The sequence below is a fragment of the Syzygium oleosum genome, unplaced genomic scaffold (genome assembly GCF_021117445.2).
Source record: "Syzygium oleosum isolate NSW1041296 unplaced genomic scaffold, Sole_v2.1 Sole_v2.35, whole genome shotgun sequence".
Classification (NCBI taxonomy): domain Eukaryota; kingdom Viridiplantae; phylum Streptophyta; class Magnoliopsida; order Myrtales; family Myrtaceae; genus Syzygium; species Syzygium oleosum.
Window position 1 is genome coordinate 96,102 of NW_026607519.1, and position 22,652 is coordinate 118,753.

At 40.1% G+C, this 22,652-nt stretch overlaps 2 protein-coding genes across 5 annotated transcripts; both read left to right on the forward strand.

Moving 5' to 3' along the window:
* The first annotated feature begins 6,316 nt into the window (after positions 1-6,316).
* LOC130135623 (probable indole-3-acetic acid-amido synthetase GH3.1) lies at positions 6,317-9,535 on the forward strand. The gene is made up of 3 exons (XM_056305225.1): positions 6,317-6,671; positions 7,497-7,598; positions 8,158-9,535. The coding sequence occupies exons 1-3, from the start codon at positions 6,346-6,348 to the stop codon at positions 9,533-9,535; spliced, it is 1,806 nt and encodes a 601-aa protein (XP_056161200.1). The 5' UTR covers positions 6,317-6,345.
* A 4,945-nt stretch (positions 9,536-14,480) lies between these two features.
* LOC130135611 (E3 ubiquitin-protein ligase APD2-like) lies at positions 14,481-16,835 on the forward strand. 4 transcript variants are annotated; one of them, XM_056305196.1, is made up of 5 exons: positions 14,481-14,894; positions 15,169-15,244; positions 15,502-15,574; positions 15,752-16,043; positions 16,638-16,835. In XM_056305196.1, exons 2-5 carry the CDS (start codon positions 15,233-15,235, stop codon positions 16,714-16,716), a joined length of 456 nt encoding a protein of 151 aa, XP_056161171.1. In that variant the 5' UTR covers positions 14,481-14,894; positions 15,169-15,232; the 3' UTR covers positions 16,717-16,835. The 4 variants fall into 4 exon arrangements, with proteins under 4 accessions (XP_056161171.1, XP_056161172.1, XP_056161170.1 ...); XM_056305197.1 differs by having other exon boundaries at positions 14,481-14,809; XM_056305195.1 differs by having other exon boundaries at positions 14,482-14,894; positions 15,157-15,244.
* Positions 16,836-22,652: the final 5,817 nt, after the last annotated feature.

A 22,652-nucleotide genomic window follows, 5' to 3' on the forward strand; every position in this document is an offset into this window, starting at 1 on the left:
CCTCTCCCTTTCGAGGCCATCCACCCGCTCGCCCACCCTCTCCCTCAGCCCCTCCACCTCCGCATCCCTCTGGTGAAGCAGAGGGAAGAAGAGACACGAAGGTAAATCAAGCGTCCCTCAGATCCGGGTACGAGCTGCTATTTCTCATCCTCCCAGACGAACTCGAGGAGAACCCATATTCGCCCCGATCGGAGCTCCGACGGTCGTAGCTGTCGTACCACTTGTACGGCGTCGCCGGGTTCGACGACGACGACAACTTCCGCGAGTCCGACCTCGGGTACAAGCTCGACGACCCGCGTCTCTGCCGCGGTTGGATCTACTGAGGAACCAGCAGATGATGGCAAAGAGGACGAGGACAAGGTTGATAGTGTCCCAGCTCTTCTTGATGGAACGGGGCCGGAAGATCTGGGAAGTAAGGCTAAGGAAGGGCGAGACGACGAAGAGCCCTAAAAGCCTTTTAGGGTAAAAAGCGAAGGGCGTATTTTCAATTCGGTTCGATCCGAACCGAACCGAAATAAACCGAACTGAAAGAAAAAAAATGGTTTGTTTTGAGTATCCGAACCGAAAACCGAACCAAACCGAAATGCACAAAATTTCCGGTTCGGTTCGGTTCGATTCGTATCTCGGTTTGATTTTTCGGTTCGATTCTGACACACCTAATGCTATATGCGATGTATCGGGGTAGAGGGGACGAAGTAGGTCTAGAATGCATATTTTAAGTCATATTTAATTGTGTGGATCATAAATGAATTGCCTTAAATTTTCAAAACAAGCTTAAATAGGTCATAAATTGGTTACCTAACAATTTGATCGGTCATAAATGGGTTTTAAATTAGTCATAAATGGTTTAGCTAATAAGCTCAAGTGAATCATAAACAGGTCATTTTTAATTTTTTAAATTTTATAATTTTTTATTCTTCTAAAATTTTTGAATTTTTTACAATTTTTTTCTTTTTGTTTCTTTATTCTCCTTTTTCTTTTAACAAAATCCGACCGACCCTCGTCGGTCGTAGGCGAGGGCCAGTCACTCCTCGCCCGCGGCAGGCAAGGGTCCCGGCCCTCATTGATAGTTGGTGACGGTTGCGGCCCTTACCCAGACCGTTTAAGCGAGGGTCCTTTAGTGACCCTCACCGGACTTAGAACAAAAAAAAAAGAAAAATAAAAAAGAAAAGAAAAATATAAGAAATTCATAATTTTTTAAAAAAATTGTCCACAGTGTTTTGGCAATAGAATTTTTTAAAATTTTTTTAAGAAACAAGTTTCCTAGATTGGATTGAATATGGAAATGTTTTAGCAATACGGGTTAGGTCGCGTATGGGTCAAGAATTTTGCATTACGAATAAACGGGTCAATTTGGGTCGAACCATTTATGATCCGACTCGACCCACCCATTTGACAGGTCTACTCGGAGAGCGTCAACACAATTCACTTGACAAATGAATAACAAACGGGAGGAAATTCCAGCAACATGAACTTCTCTCTCCTTCCGAGCCTCGCCTTTCTTCTACTCTTTTACACTAGAATGCCCGGCAAAATCCCCCTTCAAATATATATTGTTAGATTCATATTTTACATATATAGACGAAATAACATGGTCATCCTCCTATCTGAAGGACATAGCATCATATACATATAACCAACATTAACATGTTATCATACTATGTATCTTTCTATATCTGATGAAACAACAAGTTAGTTAGAAAATCAGAGTTCTAAAGTCCACAAAAAATAATATATACATTTCCAATGACTAACTAACTGTACCCAAAGAATATCATTTCAAATATATATGCAACTATCTCAACTTATACCAAGGTCCAACTCCCAAAAATCTCTCGCCGATACAGCTCTCGTCCTATTCATCAATATTGAGATGAATGGTACGAGCAAACCACCGCTCAGTGAGTAGCATAAATCTCTTCTAAGTAAATTAAGCATCAATTATACACATTTATAACGGTACCTGAAACACATTTAACAAAGCAATAATATAAAAGCAAACATTATTGGTCTAGTTCATAGAATAGTGCTTAATATGGGATTGGGACACTACAAGTACCATAACTTTTTTTTTTTCATTTGAGTATTATAACTTCTAAAAACGTTCACTTAAAAGTTACGACTTTTATGAAAAAAATTATTTACTTAAATGTCATAATTTACGATCAATCGCTTGAATGTTTTAAGAAATGTTCATCCCAAATGTCGTATCACGTTGAATTTCGGGCAGTTGCCTAGACTCGCTCATATTTGCCTTAGCACGGCCTTAGAGGCTGGAAGTGATATTCATAAGTGACAAATGTCGATATCCAACGAAATAGAGTAGCGGTAGGTTCTCCCGATTACCAAGGATATAAGACTAAGTTTGCCATGTGTAATACATGACGCATGTGAAACCACAAATTTAAGGTGGAGGACACTATAGTTGGGTGTCGTGTGTCTAATGTAGGAAAGAAAAGAAAATGAAGAAAAAGGAAGAAAGAAAGAGAAAATTCGGGTAAATTTTAAAAAAATGTAAAAATTATCCATGTCAGCGTCCGTCGTGCCATATAGGATGGCTGGCGCTGACTAGATCACAACGTCAGCGATTTTCAACCGAAATTAGCCGAAAGAACTATATTGGCGAATCGTAAAAAAATTTAAGACTAAATTAATCAAATTGAAAAATTTAGGATCGAATTGGGGTCCGTACAATATGTTTAGAAATTTTTTGATAATTATCCCTGAAGATACATGCGAGGGTAGATCGGAAACCCACTAATATGAAGGGGCAGACTGATTCTAAATCTCATCACAAATCTCTACAACATCACACTATAGATGGTAATAGCATTGTGGCATTCTACGTCCCATCCCAAGGCAATCCCTCTGAATGCCATATCAATGTCTATTTGGATCGTCATCCTAAATTTGCTTCAGTTAAAAATGATAGAGAACAATGGTGCATCCAGTACAAAATGCTTTAGGTTATCATGTGTTCCGAGACTACATTGGCCGAATTGAAAACTACACAAGTTAAGGAGAACTAACTACTTTTCCGGCAAGTCTCACTCCACCTTTGATCGATTCGATACAAAGGAGATGCTATCACAATGAACTTCGAAAACCCCCACCCGTTGTATATATTAAAATGTATTGGAAGGGTTGTTATAGCTCACCACATCATGAATTGTTGTAGTGATATGTTGTTCTATAAAAGCTGAAAACGAAAGACATGTATGGTACTCAAAACTCTAAATGGGAACATCATTTTCACATATATATATATATATATATATATATCACTATATATAAAGACTCTTACTGCACTACAATTATCTAAACACATAGCCAGTCAAAGGCTACAGAACTGGAATTAGAACTTGTGAGTTGTGAACCCTCCTCAACGGCAAATTGCTCTGATTAATGATAGAAATAGCAACATGGCATTACTCTATCTCCTATTCTTGAGCCAACAATGCTATCAGTAGATGAAACTTTCATCTCCAGATTAATAATATTCGTTTCAACTTCACTCGTTTGAGCCGGCAGCCAACAGCACATAACCACTACCACCACCACCATCACGACGGCCGATGTTTAGCAGACGTGGCAGACACAAAGGCCCCACATGTCTTGCCCTTTACAGCCATTCATTCTCGTCATGGGCCCCACCTGTCTCCTCTTCTCCCTCTAACTGCTAATAAAAAACACCATGCAAAGAGAAGGGAAAGGAGAACCACTGTCGTAACAAGACCTGCGAAGGCTCAGCCGGCTTCCTTCGCGAAGCCATCGTTGCCTCCATCATTTGCTATAAACAGCATATCGCTCTAAATGAATTTGAAAATTCACAAACAAGATGGAAAAAAATTTATCATAATTCACTGCTAAAGAAATTACAAATACACACATGAAAAATCAATTCATAATTATCGTACAATTTGCATCTTAAATAGAAAAATATCTCATTGCAGCGTTTCAGAGCCCCATGTTTGACAATGACAAAAAATGTAAATGGGTTACAGCAACATCGACAAGGTAGATTAGTCAGCAAACGTCAAATCTAGTAAAAGAGGGAAAATATGATTATTCACCTTTGTGATTCCGAAAAATATAATGCTTTGAATCTCTTGTCAATTTTGTGAAACTTCAACATGAACCACAAAGTTACGGAAAAGAGGAGTTTCAACTCTTTTGTTGCTTTTGTGGACTTTTAGTGATAAGAGAGCTACGAAGAAAAAGGACTAGGGAGCTATGAAGAAGAAGGGGCTTCGACTCTCTTTTCGTTTTCGTGAAGCTTCAACATGAATCAGAGATACGAATAAGAAGGAGACAGAGTGAATTAGAAAGATCCATTTTAAATTTGAATTTGTTCATTTGAAATCAGGGCTCTTTCACTTCATTTTTATTTACTTATTTTTTAATTATTTTCCTCTCCTGTTTTACTTCTTTTTTATTCGCTTGCATCATTCCTTAAAAAATTTATCAAAGAATAAACTATACTAATATACCTAAAATATGTAATAAATATAGAAACTAAGTGTATATATACAGAAAATATATATTATAGAGTATACAATCAAATATAGGAAAAGTGACAAAAGTTATCATGTGTTCCAACTTTTATCCTAGCCACCAAACATATTCTAAGGTTATCATGTGTTCCAAGAATACATTGGCCCACATGAAAACTACAAAAGTTTAAGGAGAAGAATTACTTTTTTGAGCAAGTTTCATTCCACCCTAATGGATGTAAAGGAGATGCTATCACATTGAACTTAGAAAATCCCGACCCATTGTATATATCTAAGGCTGCGTTTAGTCGTCTAGATTATTAGTCAAGATAGGATATAAAATCCAGGGATTTTGCTATATTCAATCCACTTTTTGGTGAATTACAGTAATAAAGCCGGATATTTTCACATCTTATCGTGTCCATTATTTTATATGAACGGCATATCAGTGCAAATGAATCTAAAAATTGCACAAACAGAGATGGTAAGAATCTCTCGTGACACCCTTGTGTACTTCATATTTATTAGCTTATTTTTATTATTTTTCCTCTCTTTTTTTGTTTCTTTTCTTTTTTATTTCTTTTTACCCCTTCATTCATTCTCTAGTAAAATTTATTAAGCAATAAAATATACTATTATACCTAAAACACCTAAATATGTAGTTAATATAAATACTAAATATATATTTATATATATATTGAATTTTTATTATAAGATAGAAATAAATTCATATATTAAAAATAAAATAGGAATAAATAAAAACAAAGTTTCTGCTTTTTTTTTGGTTTTTTTAATTTTTTATATTGGAACTCAAATATTTTTTATATTCAAATATTTTTTAAATTTAATTAATTTAATAAGTTTTTTATTCAAGAAGAATAACTTTTATATTATAGATATTAAAAATCATATCTACCTTTATCCCATCTTCCTCATGGGATAATTTTATCTTGGTTATATCCCTCTTATATCGAACTTTATCCTAACTTGGGTAGAACCAAACATAGGAATGTACCTTAGGTATTGAAAGAGATGTTATAGCTCACCACGTCATGAATTGTTGTAGCAAGTTGTTGTTCTACAAGAGCAAAAAATGAAAAACAGGCAAGCTGCTCAAACTCTAAACGGGACGTTTATGTCATTTTCACCTATACATAGCTAAAGACTCCTACCGCACCAATGTCTACAATTAGCTAGACATGTCGCCAGTCAGAAGGCCACGACTCTGGAATTTGAACTTGTGACCCGCCTCAATCAAGTAACAATCTTCATAAAATTGCTCCCATTAATGATAGAAATAGCAACATGGCATTGCTCTATCTCCTATTCTTGAGCCAACAATACCATCAGTAGATGAAACTTTCATTTCCAGATTGCTAATATCCGTTTCAACTTCACTCATTTCAGCCGGCAGCCAAGAGCACATAACCACCACCACCACCACCACCACCACCACGACGACGGCTGACGTTTAGCTGACGTGGCAGACAGGTAGGCCCCACATGTCTCACTCTTTCCAGCCACTCGTTCTTGCCATGGACCCCACCTGTCTCCTCTTCTCCCTCCAACTTCTAATAAAAAACATGCAAAGAGAAGGGCAAGGGGAACCACTGTCGTAACAAGACTCCCGAAGGCTCAGTCAGCTTCCTCCCCGAAGCCATCGTTGCTTCCAAAAGCCTGCCTCCACGTGTACACCAAAACGCGTGACGCACGTGACGTGGCACTTCTGTGCCTTCGCTGTATATATAGAGTGCATGCTCGTGGCATGGTCTCTTCACTATCGAGCTGCATAACTTTGAGCTTTTCACCATCTCTGAATCTCTGAGTTCAGAAACTATACAACATTCAAACCATGTCCGTCGAACCGGTCGTTTCATCTCCACTGGGCCGCCGTCGTCCTGCACACGAGAAGGACGTGGAGGCTCTCGAGTTCATCGAGGAGATGACCCGAAACTGCGACTCGGTTCAAGAGAGGGTTCTGGGCGAGATACTGAGTGGGAACTCGGACACTGAGTATCTCCAGCGATTCCAACTCGGTGGCAAAACCGATAGAGACACGTTCAAGGCCAAAGTGCCCGTTGTCACGTACGAGGATTTGAAGCCAGAGATTCAACGTATCGCCAATGGCGACCGCTCCAAAATCTTGTCCTCTCGCCCCATCTCTGAGTTCCTCACCAGGCAAGATAAATATTTGTTGATGACGTTCAGAATTACTAATTGGTTATTCTGTCAAAATTTAGGTTCCGTCGGTTGATTAAATTCGTTGGAAGATTAATGCTTGGCTATGCAATGCGAAATCCAGGACATGAGACATGTTATTCCAACAAAATAACTACGTGCGTTAGACTAAGATCTTTCGTCTAAATGTATGCAGTTGGCTCATCAAAAGGAAAATCTTGCCGATGGTGCAATCTAAGTTTTACACGTGAATTTGTGTCTAGTATCTCAAAATGATCAGCTCGCTATATTGCTAATCCCCGTTACTGGTTTCGGCAAACCATGCAGCATCCCGTGCAGAATCAAAGTGTCAATACATAAGCAGGACAGGAAACTTGATCTTGATTTTGGGTTTTTCATTGAATTTGTATTAATTCCATCATTAATAGTGAGCATTTTTTTTGCTCATGCCATATTCTTGCTGGAAAAGATTGCAGTGCGTGCTACTGAAGGCTATGACAGTTCATATACACACATTAAGTTTTTCGTGCTTCCAGTCAAGTTCAAGAATCCCAAATTTACAATTCATTATTATTTATAAATGCTTTTGACTAGAAATATTAACTAATAATTCTGCTTAACCGCTAATCTTATTCGACTTGATCCTACAACCACAATTAGTTTAGATAAATGGAGTACTGTACCAATTCTTATTATTACTAGGATTCAATTCAGAGCATGTGGGTTTCCCAACATTTCTAATGACAAATCTTAAAGAACAAGAATTGTTGGTGTATGAGGATTAATCCTGGAAATAACGCGTGATTCATACATGAAACTTTTCAGTTCTGGAACTTCAGCCGGAGAAAGAAAGCTCATGCCTACCATTGAAGAAGAGTGGAATCGTCGCCAGCTACTCTACAGCCTCCTCATGCCCGTAATGAACCTGTTAGTCTCTCTCTCTCTCTCTCTCTCTCTCTCTCTCTCTCTCTCTCTCTCTCTCTCTCTCTCTCTCTCTCTCTCTCTCTCTCTCTCTCTCTCTCTCTCTCTCTCTCTCTCTCTCTCAAGTCGTATGCAACATGACCATGTTGATAATTAATTAGACATTCATATGGACGTGTTGTCCAAAAGGGTATATTGACATATAACAGGTTCTTTGTAGGTTGATATATTTATGCAAGTAGGACAGATGGTCTCTCAAATAATGACTATGATGAGCTCATATTTTACCATTCAATAGTTAGAAATATTCCATTATATATATATATATATATATATATATATATATATACATATATACATACATACCCCAGAATCCCCATACTAATTCGCATATACGAGCTAGTCTCTTCCTGTGATTTAAAAAAAATAAACCGATCCTTTAATCGCAAAATCCTCGTGTTTCAAGGATCTAATGGCATCGAACCTATTGTGTTGATTAACCTTAATATCGAGAACAATTCTTTGACAAAAATTTAATCTAAACTTCTATTCCCTCTTGGAACAGTTATGTCCCAGACTTGGACAAAGGAAAGGCACTCTACTTCCTCTTCGTGAAAGCAGAGACGAAAACCCCAGGAGGACTCTTGGCGCGCCCCGTGCTCACGGGCTACTACAAAAGCGACCACTTTAAGACAAGGCCGTACGACCCCTTCAATGTCTACACGAGCCCGAACGAGGCGATCCTCTGTCCGGACACCTTTCAGAGCATGTACGCCCAAATGCTGTGTGGCCTGATCATGCACCACAAGGTCCTCCGTGTCGGCGCCGTGTTTGCCTCTGGCCTGATCCGGGCCATCCGATTCCTCCAGGTCAATTGGAAGCTGTTGGCTCACGACATTGAGACTGGGACCCTAAACCCTAGAATCGCTGACCCTTCGATCCGCCGGTGCATGGAGGAGAGCCTGAGACCGGACCAAGGGCTCGCTGAGTTTATCCGGACGCAGTGCGAGGGAGAAGCTTGGGAGGGAATCATCACCAGGATTTGGCCAAATACCAAGTACTTAGATGTGATTGTGACTGGCGCTATGGCTCAATACATTCCCACGTTGGACTATTATAGTCGAGGTTTGCCTCTAGCGTGCACAATGTATGCTTCTTCTGAGTGCTACTTTGGGCTCAACCTGAACCCAATTTGCAAGCCATCTGAGGTCTCTTATACGATCATGCCCAACATGGGCTACTTCGAGTTCACACCCCATGACCCGCAGGTCCCGGCATACCCGTCCCTAGACTTGCCGCCAAGGATGGTCGACTTAGCTAATGTGGAAGTCGGGAAAGAGTACGAGCTCATTGTCACGACCTATTCGGGACTTTGCCGTTACAGGGTAGGGGATATCCTCAGGGTCACTGGGTTCCACAACTCAGCCCCGCAGTTCCGCTTTGTAAGGAGGAGGAACGTGCTGCTCAGCATCGACTCCGACAAGACCGACGAGGCAGAGCTGCAGGGTGCTGTCGAGAGGGCATTGAGGTTGCTGCGTGAGTCCAACACGAGTGTGGTCGAGTACACAAGCTATGCGGATACCGCGACGATACCAGGGCACTACGTGATTTATTGGGAATTGCTGGGGAAAGATAAAGAAAATGGGCCAAGCCATGAAGTACTTGATCAATGTTGCCTCGCAATGGAAGAGTCACTCAACTCAGTGTATCGACAGTGCCGGGTCACAGACAACTCGATCGGACCGCTGGAGATTCGGGTAGTCAAGAATGGCTCGTTCGAGGAACTTATGGACTATGCCATCTCTAGGGGTGCATCCATTAATCAATATAAGGTTCCAAGGTGCGTGAGTCTTGGGCCGATTGTTGAGCTTCTTGATTCTAGGGTGGTTTCAGCGCATTTTAGCCCGAGGGCACCGAGTTGGACCCCAGAGAGACGCCATTGATTTGACGGTGCCAAGCTAAGAAAAATCAAGTTCTATTGCTCTAGCTTACTTCCATGCATTAAGGTCCATGGATTGTCTATGTAACTTCTCTTTGTCCATGTAAAAGTGTGTCAATTCGGATTTCTTGTCTTCATAAACCTCAATATCTGTGTTCCTATTAAACGATCAAACATGCTATCGTCTTTGAATTATCAATTTATTGCTAGGATTGAGATCTTTCAAGCTGCGCGTGTATTTATTTCACTTTGTGTGTGCGCGCCCGTGCGAAAGGTGGCAGTGTGATGGCAGCGGGAAGGCGCAAGGGCGGGACTGGCAAGACAACTATGTCTGATATATGCAGAGGAGGTGAGTGAGAGGGAGAAACTTGTGTTTATGGTTTTCTTTTTTCTTTTAAATATGGAGAACATTTCACTGAAGTTCATGGTGTTATGGTCTATTAAAATAACTGTTGAATATCAGGTCCAGTCCGCCTACGATGAGTCGATTCAAAGCCTGATCCATGTTCTTTGAGGTTCCTTTTGGAGGGAACGGGTAAATTTGGATAAGCACTCCTCTCCTTGAAACAAGCCATCATGAGTTTACATAGGAGGTGGTTGGATATAAGAGATAACAATCTCCTACTTGCACATTAATCTTAAGAAAAGGAAAAATTACTTCTTTGTTTCTCAAAGAACAGTAGACCTTATCTCCATCAAAGCACCACTACATGCAAGAGTGAGATTTATTGGATCAAGTGGCATAATTGGCTATGGAACTTGGGTATTTTCCTATAAGTAATTGCATCTTCGACCACTAGTGGTATACGCATTAGTGAAACAATCATTGATCGTGGATGTAAAAGGTATGATTATGAATTAGTTCAAGCCTTCCATTCAAGATAAGTGAAAACTCTAGAAATTAAGTTAGATTTTTCTAGTGACAAGTAAACTAGAAGTCTTGAAACTTATCTCGAAATTGTAATTGAATTATAAAACTTTTAAAAAGTGCAATCATGTCCTAAAACTCGTCAAATTGGTGCAATCGAGTCTTTCCATTAACATTGTCCATTTGTCTAACAGAAAATACTGATGTGACATTTTTTTAATTAATTTAAATTATTTTTAGATTAAAAAACTAAAAAAGGCTAAAATTTTATTTTAAAAAAACAAAACTAGAAAAAAAAAAAAAGAATGGTAGGGCCTCGCCTAGGGCGTTGTTGCCGCACCCCAACATCGAAGTGGCCGACGAGGGTGGCCGGCCCTTGACAACCTAGGTGAGGCATCGACAACCGCAGGCAAGGACCGGCAGCCCTCACCAGCCCCGGGCGAGGGCCAGCATCACCCAAATCTAGGCGAGCCTCGCCACCCCAAGTGAGGCCCTGCTAGGACTCGGCCAGGCCTAATGAGGGTCGGCGTCGCCCATATCGGGGCAAGCCAGCTGGCTCTTGCCTGGGCCTAGGAGGCCTCGCCTAGGGCTAGCCAAGACTAGCCACCCTTACTGTTGATCCCTCCAGCGATAGGCGGCAACGCCACCATCGGCAGGGCCCTGCCATTCTTTTTTCTTTTGTTCAATGTTTTTTTCTTAAAATTAAATTTTATCGTTTTTTAGTTTTTTAATCTAATTTAAATAAGACTTGAAGAAGAAAATAATGAAAAAAATGCAAGTAGGAAAGAGAAATTAATTTTAAAAGGCCATATCAACATTTTATGGTAGACAAATTGATAGTGATAACGGAAAGACTTGATTCTATCAATTCTACAAGTTTTAGGACTTGATTGCATTTTTTGAAAGTTTTAGGTTTTAATTGCACTTTCATGACAAGATTTAGGACTTTTACTGCACTTATCTCATTTATCTACTTGGCATTCTTAAACTTGGTTGTTTAATGTTTGTTCGAGTTTGGAGATTAAGTTTATTTGGCCTTTAAAAATGGCATGATGTACATCTCGTTATATTGAACTAGTGTGATCTCGTGGCTTAATTTGAAAAGTTTCCCAGATGCCTAAAAATGTATTTATGTGTTAGCAAAAAGGTTTTGTTGCAACTTGCATGGGAAAATGTGAAAATGATAAAATTAGGCCCAAAAGTAGCATTTTAGTAACTTTGACATGTCTTGGTGTAATTTTGTAAAATTTGCTCAAATGAGATGGCTATTGCAATAGTGTTATTTTATGGTTTTAAGTATTTATCTACTTGGCATTCTTAAACTTGGTTGTTTAATGTTTGTTCGAGTTTGGAGATTAAGTTTATTTGGCCTTTAAAAATGGCATGATGTACATCTCGTTATATTGAACTAGTGTGATCTCGTGGCTTAATTTGAAAAGTTTCCCAGATGCCTAAAAATGTATTTATGTGTTAGCAAAAAGGTTTTGTTGCAACTTGCATGGGAAAATGTGAAAATGATAAAATTAGGCCCAAAAGTAGCATTTTAGTAACTTTGACATGTCTTGGTGTAATTTTGTAAAATTTGCTCAAATGAGATGGCTATTGCAATAGTGTTATTTTATGGTTTTAAGTATTAATTAGCAGGTTATTAAGTTAGATAATTAAAGTAAATCAAACTGCTTAAAAATAACAAGTTTAGAAACTTTAGGGGCAAATTTGTAATTTCGCACAGCTAGGGGGCTAATTTGCTAAAACTGGAACCTAGGGCATGATTATAGAATCAGGAACCTTGTGATGACAAGTAACTAAATTATTTTTTTAATTAATTGATTAATCTAGGCAATTAATCTAACTACCCAAAATTTGGACTTTATCGCATAATTAATTTAAAAGTGGGTCGTTTTGATAATTTTATAAAACTTGTGACATTTCTATAGGTAAATAAAATATTCTTATGTCTTATATAGAAAATGAGTGGCCTAAGGTATTTATTTTAATTAGTTTGGCTTGATTCAGAAAAGATTGGAAGTTAAGAGTGAAAAAAAAAATGTGAACTGAATAACTTCATTGGAGCAGTTACGAAATTCTGGAAATTTGGAACTAGAGGCAATTAGTTTAATTTTGATGATTGAGGTGAGTTTAAGCATGACACTGTCTTAGTAATGAATTTATATGAGTTAACTAAAGTTAAAGCCTAATATTAACTTCAGGATACAAGTGCCTGAAGTATATATGTTTTAGGACTATGCATTGAAATTTTCTCGCTTTTTTAATAACTAACCAACTTTTGTTTTCCTTGATTATGAATTGTACGAATTTCTGGGCTATCATGGAAAATGACCACCTAAAATTCGAATGACTTACCAATTTTTCTCTTCTGAAATTAGCTAGTACATATAAATTGACCAACTGGCAAATCAAAAAACTTTCTAGCGGCAAAACAAGTTTTCCCTACTTAGTTAGCAGCTATGTTTAATTTATCAACTCTTATGTAAGTTCATTTCGAACTTATATTGGTGTGTTTATAAACTTTTCCCACAATGATTGAGAATCAAGGATGGTTGTGGCTTATAAGTTGGGTCTCATCCCCATTCCCATCAATAACCCTTTTCAGGACAAAACTGTGAGGCCCGCGGTCAAAGTGGACAATACCTCGTAACGGAACACGGACGAATTCCAGGATCAAAGAGAAATTTTCGATCTTCCATAAGAAATTAACCTATTAGGAGCTCCAATTTGAATCTGTCTGCACGAGAAAATTATCAAATTCATCTCATTTGATGGCTTTCGTGGTCGGTTGACAACGAAATTGACAACTTTCCTTGGAAACCACTATCTAAACATTTCATCCACAGAGACAAGGAAAAAACTATTACCGCAGAACATGGAATCGCACGCCTTTGCAAGGCAAAGAGTAGAGAACAGAAGTCCTGGTTTGAATGTGAATAGGAAAGTAAGCATCATCTGTTATTTTAAGTACACCTAACTCGCACTTTGACACTATCAATCATCATCACTTATCATTCTGGCTGTAAAGATTAGGTCGCAAGAGATATTATATTGACTAGTTACTTTGGATAAAAAGCAGTCTGAAATGGAGCCAGAGACAATAACATTCACCGATATCTCTTGACAAATGTGAGAGCTCGTGTTTTCCCCTGATAGACCCAAAATCACAGGACCAAGTGCATGATAAGCGTCGATCTCGTGGGATCCATAAAATCGATGGTTAGGACCATCTCGATCGATCGAATCTAGGTCCGGATCAGAAACTCCAGTGCTTTATCCTGCACATGCACATTTTGCTGTGGCTAATCATGATTCTGCACCGATATGATGACCCATTTCGCTCCAGCACGATCGCGGGCCGGGAATTTACACGAACTGGTCGGTCTTGTCTTGGCGTCAGCCTAAGCTAAGAATACCCAAGTGGTCGGTTTGGGCAGGCGAAGACAAATACTTGTGATGCCGACACAATCAATTTTGTGGAGAACATGTCTAAACGACTAGCTAGCAAATCTGATTTTGTTTCTTAACTAAAAGAGCTGGGAACTTGTGGGAATGAACCCACCATATGCAGCAGCATCTCTTTTATGGCCCACATGACAGAGGACCAGCATTTGCAAGAACAGTTGAAGAACTTTATTTTGGTGACGCCAAACATGTGTAGGGTGACTAAAAAATAGCTGTAACATCCCAATTATTGCACGGGGCACGAGGATGCGCATACCCATTTCATTATACGACGTTCGAAATATTATTACACGGATCGATTTACGCACTACTTGAATTCTTTCGAACTGTTAAATTAAGCACGTCGCAATTGTAAGTCCGATAAATCTTACCAGATGAAATGGTTCGGATGCATGCAATTATAATATATTGTCCCGCATGGATATTATAATATAACCTCAATAACTTTGGTCCCCATGCTTGTACTAAACCTACCATTCAAGAACCAGAAACTTAGGGACAACCTTCGATTCGGTTACCCGCCAAACCCTCAAAGGCTGTCTGGTAGTTGAGCACCAGAACTCAAGTAAAGAAGCCATCAACTACCTTTCCATTCTCCATGAAAGAAGTCAACCCTTTTCCTTTCCTTCTTCTGGGTCTTCCAGAATCGCGCACTCGCCAATCAGAAAGCTTTTCTTCAACTTCCTCTTCTTCTTCGACTTCTTATTATCATTCTCAAAGGCACGCTTTTCGTTTCCAATTGTTCTCTCGCACTCTGTTCATTCCCAGAGTCACGGACATTGGTCAAATCTTGGGCTCATTTGGGCACGCAAGAAGCAAGCTTTCGGTTACTTTTCTCCGTTTCTTGAACCAATTCTAACTTATCAGAAGCAACGCCGGGTCTGCAATCGCGAATTTTCTGAATCAGCAATCTTCGAATGAGACACGCTTGAGATGGTGCACATTGTCATTGTGAGTGGGCTCTCCGAGAAAGATTGAGCGAGCTTGATGGCTATATGTGAGGCGCTCTGAAGCAATGCAGGTAGCTTTTCTGCTTTAGCTCTCTGTGTTTCATTTCTGGATCTGCTTTGAAAACTACCAAACACAAAAAAGATGGCACGAACTAGGGCTCTAGACGAAGGAAACTATATTGTTCGACTCATGCTCTTGCACCCACGTTGATGTAAAATGCTAATTGATCAGGAGATTTGCTACATTTCACTTTACTAACTTCTCTGTTCAATACACAGAATTCTGTGTAGCACCATTATATAATGATATGATGTTTGCTTCCATTTTGGAAGTTCGTTTTTCAGGTCCGGAGTTGAACTTCGAGGAAAATAGAGAACGGACAGCCGCGAAGGCTAGAGGAAAGATAGAATGTGTTCCACGGTAGGTGGATCGAGCTAATCTAAACTTAGAGTTCAGTTTACCTTCAAAAAGCCTTCAAATATAAAGCCCAAGGAGGAGCAATTGCCTCTCTCTGTCTGTCTGTCTCTCTCTCTCTCTCTCTCTCTCTCTCTCTCTCTCTGCTCGTTCGGGAGTTCTGACAGCCGATATTCAACAATTCTTTACAGTGCTTATGTCAATTATGTCTAGTTTAGCGGGCGCGACATTTTGATTTCTGATTTGTTCCTTGCCGGTGTCAGGATGATAAGCTGGCTGAATTGTGCTTTGCATTTACGTTCTTGGCTCGGTTGGTCGCTTACATCGCAGTATTGGGTGAGTTTTCTCACAAAATTGTTACTCTCTAGATGTGTTTGATTCGAATCTCGTTAAAGGAAAGAGAGAAACATCAAAAGAGTGTAACTGGAGAGTTCATATTACCCCTTACTCAAATTCTTCCTTCTTTCTTTTCATAATTTTTGTGCGGTAACTCAACGTCTCGAAATCTCACAGCGTTGCTCGTGTTCATCGTTTTCGCGATCTTGAGATACCTGGACAACTCGGAGGATGAAAGTCCAGCAGAACGAGAGCCAGTAGTGACAGAGACAACCCCGATACAATTATTCAAGCCACCACAGTCGACGTACGGGACATGTGAGGAGGACATAGAAACCGGCAGCTGTGGCAGCAGCTCCTCGGAGGAGTTGTATGATGGGAAGATTTGTGTGATTTGCTACGACGAGGAAAGGAATTGCTACTTCGTCCCTTGTGGCCATTGTGCTACCTGCTATGACTGTGCTCAGAGGTAATAAAACATTGATTTATCATGGATGATTTCTTTTTCTTTAACTTTCTTTCTCACGTTTATGGATTCGCTTAATGGTTAAAGAATGAACATGTACTTACCCGGCAAAAGTATGAATGGACATATGTGCAAAGATTAGGCGCACAGAACAGATTCGATTCCCCAATCCCCACAAGATCGCTGCTTAGTTCACGAGATTATTGGGTTTCTTACGATTAGGCGACATGGATTTCCTCGTCATTTAGAAAAATGACATAAAACAAAAAAAAAGGACATTGATTTAGCATCACTATCTGCAATTTAGAACTTGAAAAGTGCATATCACTCCAGCTCTGCGTTTTAATGCTTGTCCAAGTACAAAACTTCCAACCGGATTGGACAATATATGATCAAAAAAGCGAGTGAAAGTCACCTTTCCTTATGATTAATCTGTCCCCACAAAATTCTTGCGTGTCAGGTGAGAAAATCAACATTTTAATTTGAAATTTTGGAAAAAATCTCATGTCTAACATTAGGTTCTAAGGACCGAGTCAATTCCACTTTGCTGGTGTGGTTGCTACTTCTGTTTCTCATGACTACTTTGGGTTTCTGCAGGATCTTTGATGGAGAAACCAGGGCATGCCCTGTTTGCAGGAGACCCGTCAGGAAAGTGAGGAAGTGGTTCACCTCATGAGATAAACACACCGTTTTGTTACGGTTTAAAGATTTTCTTGGGTTTTATAGCGATGATTTCAGTGGAAATTTTTGGTCCTTGGCTCGAGTTATTAGGATTAAAATTGATGATTGCGCTCACCACTTCATGTTCATGGTCACATGAGAGTTGTCTGTCACCGTGAGAGGTCAAACTGATTGTGGGAACTTCAAGCGTACAGATGGTCCCTAAGGCCCCAAGCAAACGTTGTAAAGCAGCCCACAAGTCAGAAGGTGACAGGAAAATATGACTAAACGAAGTGTAAGCCTCAGCTCAATTGAGACACACTCTTCACTTCTTTCGGCTGTCCATAGATATGTACATTGCATGTGACTTTTCTGGGGTTAATAAGAATGCATTCTCTTCAAATTTTTGGTGCTGAAGAGGGGAAGCTACACAAAGTCCTCGCGAATTTTTAGGGGGTGGCATGCGTTTTCTAGTCGAACTTTTGATCACTGAACGCCTCTTATGAGCTGCATACATGTCGAAACTGAAAACTTTTAAGTACTGAATGTTAAGTGTGGAACGATATAAGTGCTGAATTATATAAGTCAAATATCTTTGATGCAGTCTGATTTTTAAACTCTAAATTTACTCAAACTATTTAATTAAGAATTCATTAATAATTCAGATCAGAGGATGACTCATAATCCAAATAAGTGGTCTATTCGGAAGACTTCTACTTTTGATCTTTTACTGGCACCTTTCAAAAATACACTAATATACGCCAAGAAAGTATTCTAACTTGTGCCTCAGCGAGGTCATTTTTGACTTGTTGCAAGACTGGGCCATGGCTCTCGTCCTATATGTTGGCCACGAAAATGGCACGCCCAAGACCACCATAATCAGAAACCGAAACACGATAATGGAGAAATTGTCGATTCGCGTACCGGATTTGGAATCCATCGAACTTGACGCGGAATTTGCGACGGTTTCCGAACACGAACTCAAGTACTTCTCCCCTATCCCCTTCGTTAGAACACTGGCCTAATGAGATTGCCACTCACGAGAAGAAAGTTCTCTCAAAATCAGTATGTGAGTCGATTGTGCGTAAATCGGGTTAGGGGAGGGACTTGGCTTATTATTTGTAGAGTCTTCGACCAGCGGCCACTCATTACAGGCGGGCCGTCTTCGGCCATGGCAAGTGCCCATATTAGATTTATTAAGAACCTATATATCTTACCTTTATTAGACCAAACTAATTCAGTTAATTTCAATTAATGAAGCCCACATTACGAAATTCTTACACTATATATATATATAATGTGTCATAATATTTGTAAATCTAAACCAGTACTTTTACTTTAAAGTTTTAGAGGAATATTCATGACCAATAATTAGGAGTAGAGAATAAGTATGTGGAGCCAACCATCGCATGAAAGGCGAGTTGAGGACTTTGAAACGATGTCACTCTTGAATCACACTCAATCTCCCAAGAAATATCTGGTGCATACCTATCAGATGAACTGGTGCTTGAAGGGGAAGGAAAGCGAAACAGAAAGGAGACCCGCACGCGCATTGAAGTGCTACAGAACAAGATCTGTTTGGTCATCTGTTCTCTCATCAATGTGACCCCACGACGAAGTGGGGATGCCTTCTCTTCATTTCAAGGAACGCAACACGAGAGACGTTTCAAATTGAACGACTTGTGCCTTGGATTTTTTCTTCTTTTTTCCTTTTTGGCCTTTTTTGTTTCCCCTTTTCTTTAATGATTCTTTCAAATGGGTCATGATGTGTTCAGGCCGCAAAATCGAATGGTGGTGGACAATGGAGAGCGACAGGGAGCACCAGATGCGGTCAAGGAGGGAATGCAAACCAAAGCTTGTTCAAGAAGCTCGAGGCACTTAAATGAAGTTAAAAGGAGAATGTAAAAATACAGTGCTTTGTGTGCTTTGGGACCCTTTATATTTAGGGCGTTTGGCGGTGGCCGATGACCGGCTAGAGGCGAGGGTCGGCGAGGTCGGCCCGCTAGCCTCGGGCTTGAGGCTCAGACTTGCCATGGCTGAGTGAGGTCGGGCCTCGCCATGGCTCCAAAAGATTAAAATATTATTAAATTTTATCCACGTCAGCGTCGGTCACGCCATGTAGGACAGCGGGTGTCCGCATCAGAAATTTGAACTCAATTGGTAAAAGGTGAAAAGGTGAAAAGATTCATGATTTAATTGGCAAAATTGAAAGATTTACGACCGAATTGACAATAATGTAATAGGTTTAGAACTTTTTGGATAATTTTTCGCTTTTTTTCTCACTCACTACAAGAGGAAGACAGAAACCAGTAAGAAAGATTCCGTCCACACCAACTGCGAAGTTGCCACACATCGACAAAAGCACTAAAGCACAAGATGTCTGCTCGTGACTACGTGGGATTCGAACAACAATGTGCCAATGTGCCAATGTGCCAAAAATTGAATAGGGAAAGGAAAAAAGAAATAACAAGAGCTCACATGATGACCATAGAAAGTAGCAATCAGAGCTGTTTGCTTTTGACCCATCAACAAAATCATTTTAGATCAGAAGCCAACTATGTCTAGACTGCAAAGCGCCATTGCTTCTGCTCGGATAACATTTGTTTTTAGGGCAATAAAGTTGAATGTTCACGGAACTTTGGATCACAACTTGTCTTTTCTTATAATTGTTAAGGAATCTTTGCAGGAGTTGGGGAGAAAGATGCACCATCCACTGCCCACTTTGGAATTTGAGTTCACCAACCTGCTATTTGGACAGGTTGAGTTTGTATTAGATATTCAAGGATTTTTCTTTTTCGGATGTAGATTACGTTTATTTCGTCGAAAAATATGACATTTTTTTGGAAAATATTTTTCGAAAAGTTATTTCCACTGAGAGTAACAGTATTCATCGGTGTTTGACTGAAATCTGAAAATGAATAGGAAAATAATTTCCATTGCTTGGTAAGGAAAATCGAGACATATATTATTCGGGCATTAGCGACTTATGCACGAACAACTGGGGAACTGGGTGTGAGCACCGAGGTCTCGGGTTCGGCCTTGATGAACCTTGACCCAAGCGACAAGGACCCAGGCACGGCAATTGATCCCTAATGCACATAAGTTAGGGGGGCGAGAACCTGATGCCTATGCCTAGGTCCTTGGCATCCCGCTCAGCTCGGGTCCACAGAGGCCAAGCCCGAGGCCTCTGTGACCATGCTCGGATCCCTGATACTCGAACCTAAGTCTATCGAGACTGGGTCCAGGTTCACAGAGGTTGAGCCTGGGAACATATTTTCTGTTTTTCCTCAATATTTTTTGTTTTTCCTTTTTAAGATTAAAAATACACTAGCCAAAACCTCTACATTGTTATATAATTTCATTAATTGAAATATGTTCACCTTATTGTTTTATGATATGTGAGCCATGACTACACGCAGGAGAGTCCTATAATTGACATGAATACGCTTCTTATATTAAGGGGCACCACGAATTGTTAATTATCAATCCTATAGTTACATACCGGTGTTCGATTAAAAGATAACTTCACCAAGAAAATGGAACTTAGCTCCTACGAAAGCTTCCATAGCCTGTCCTCATTCTATGGGACATACTCCACGGATGTGTTCCTTATTTTAATGTGCTGGTGTACACACGCCTCGCACTCCTAATTTCTCTATATCTTTGACTTTCCTAAGGAGATGGGATACCCCGCGAAAGTTTTACAAGCAGGTGATATTTAGGTCCGGACGAAAACAGAGATGGAGCCTTTTAAAGACGTGCTCGCTCTATGATGCCCTTATCTTTAAAATTTGATATTGTTTGGTCCTAAATTAATGGGTTTCGGAACCATTCACTTCAATGCGCGCGGCCCCACATGGGAGAGTGTGGCAAAATCGAAGAGGGCAGGCGCGTGTGACTTACGCTCCAGCGAGTGCACGTGGGAAACCGCAAAAATGGGGTACCCCTCCCGCGGAATTTTCAAAACGGGGGAAAAACATCTGTCGTCACTAGAGGCACGGAGGAGCCCGTGCAACCACGGGCCAGGCACGGTCGAGGCGCACGCGCGCACGTGTCCCGCTCCTACTCGTCCTCGCTCGCGCCCCTCTTCCTTCGGGTCACGGTCATCCAAAGGACCCCACGCAACTTAGGCCTAATTAAAAAAAAAAAAAGCATCAATTTTAGATCGAGCGACAATTTCGATCCCAACTTTTTTTTTTATCTCGTAAAAAAATACCAACTTTAGGACGAGTAACAATTCTTGCCCTAATTTTTTTTTTGTCTCATAAAAAATCACTAATTTTCACTTAAATCCCAAATCCAATCCCCTTGATTTAGAACCAATTGATTATTCGACTTGACTATTTCACCTCAGCAATAAATTCACATGGCTTGCTGACTGGATTTAAAGCACTATTCATTGTCTTATTCTCTAAGCCACAGCTTAAAAAATAACGGTAAAACTGTTGATCTCTTTCACTTCACCGACAAGTCAAAAAGATCTCCTTATCGAATCGCTTTGGTCAGACTGTAATTTAAAGCTATAGACCACCGCCCATCGACAGACACCATGAACGAGATCTGCCGAGCTCACGACTATGACCTTTTTTTTTCAAACAAGGGAGACTTATGACATAAAGCCAACGGGGGGCCAAATTTGGGATAAGGATGAAAGTTGGTAATTTTTTGTGAGACAAAAAAGTTCGGGCCAAAATAAAAAAAAATATTTAGTTCAAAATTATCATTCTATCTAAAGCCTGTGCATGTTTTTTGGAATTAGCCCCGCAACTCACCGTCCGTCGCGGTCAAATTCGTCGAAAAATGAGGAAAAACGGCACCGCCCGCCACGTCGTTTTTGCCAGCTCGCACCCCCACCTCCTTTTAGCCGTGCCGGATATTTTTCTACGACTTTATACGGCTTCGGTTCTGCGGGAAGCGGGTCGATTCGACGTCGCTGCGCAGTTCATACTCAATCCAAGAAAATATTCGACCCCCAAAAAAAGAAAAAAAAAGTCAAGAAAGTAAGAGCCATCGTGGCCCGTGGGGCCCCACTGACTAAGACGCGCCGTGATGTCATGTGATGGATAATGACTAATCAAACCCCGAAAAAGGGCAGCAAAGTGGGGTTAATTTCGGAAATGCAGATGGGTTTTTGACTTTCCTTTTTTTTTCTTTTTTTGGGGGGGGGGGGGGGGGAACCTTGTGAGTTTTGAAACTGTGAAGCAATTATTGGGGGCTTGGTTTCAAGCTTTTTTTTGCGGTGCCGATGTGGACAGCTCAACAGTCACTTCTGAATTTCTGATCTGATTTTCAGCACGGTCATTTTTTTACTCGGCATGTTTTATTTTTAGTAAGAATTTTACAATTTTTTCCTGCCAAATTACGGCTTGTTCTACCTCTCGGGACTATTTTATCGTATCATCATGCTAGCGATTTTTTTCGTCAAGATTGGCCGGAAGGGCTATAATTGGTAATTCTCCGAAGATGTAGGACCGAACTGATCAAATTGAAAAATTTAAAACTGAATTGGCCGCCGGACGATAAAGCTGTGGCTTTTTAGATAGTTCTTTTTTTCTTGTATTATGCATTCTTGTACTTTGAATGAAGAAGAAAAGATACTTACGGAAACACTTTACAGACATCTCCATCAAAATAAAACCCCTTACTTCTCGAGAAGGCTCGCGAAATTTCACAAAGCTAGGCCAGTTTTTCAACATGGGCTGTAACTGTATGCCGATGTCATTGACATAAAGTCACCTTAGCCAAAAGAAAAATTTACAAGTACTTGGCGGACCTAATCCCACATTACTCTAGTTATGATCACTAGGCGACGTCCCTCTGAAGCAATCTCACATCATACTGGTTCAACGTATTCGTCCTTGTCTTGTTATATGTTTTCGATACATGTGCATCAATATCTGTAATAGGATATGAAACAACATTGTATAGCGGTGGATGAGTAGACAAACATTA

Excerpts from the sequence above, each read along its gene's own strand:
- LOC130135623 (XM_056305225.1), top strand. The coding sequence starts at position 6,346 with ATGTCCGTCGAACCGGTCGTTTCATCTCCACTGGGCCGCCGTCGTCCT. Across the intron at positions 6,672-7,496 it reads ATCTCTGAGTTCCTCACCAG|TTCTGGAACTTCAGCCGGAG; the intron begins GCAAGATAAATA and ends GAAACTTTTCAG. Across the intron at positions 7,599-8,157 it reads CTCATGCCCGTAATGAACCT|TTATGTCCCAGACTTGGACA; the intron begins GTTAGTCTCTCT and ends CTCTTGGAACAG.
- LOC130135611 (XM_056305196.1), top strand. Across the intron at positions 15,575-15,751 it reads CGCTTACATCGCAGTATTGG|CGTTGCTCGTGTTCATCGTT; the intron begins GTGAGTTTTCTC and ends GAAATCTCACAG. Across the intron at positions 16,044-16,637 it reads TGCTATGACTGTGCTCAGAG|GATCTTTGATGGAGAAACCA; the intron begins GTAATAAAACAT and ends GGGTTTCTGCAG.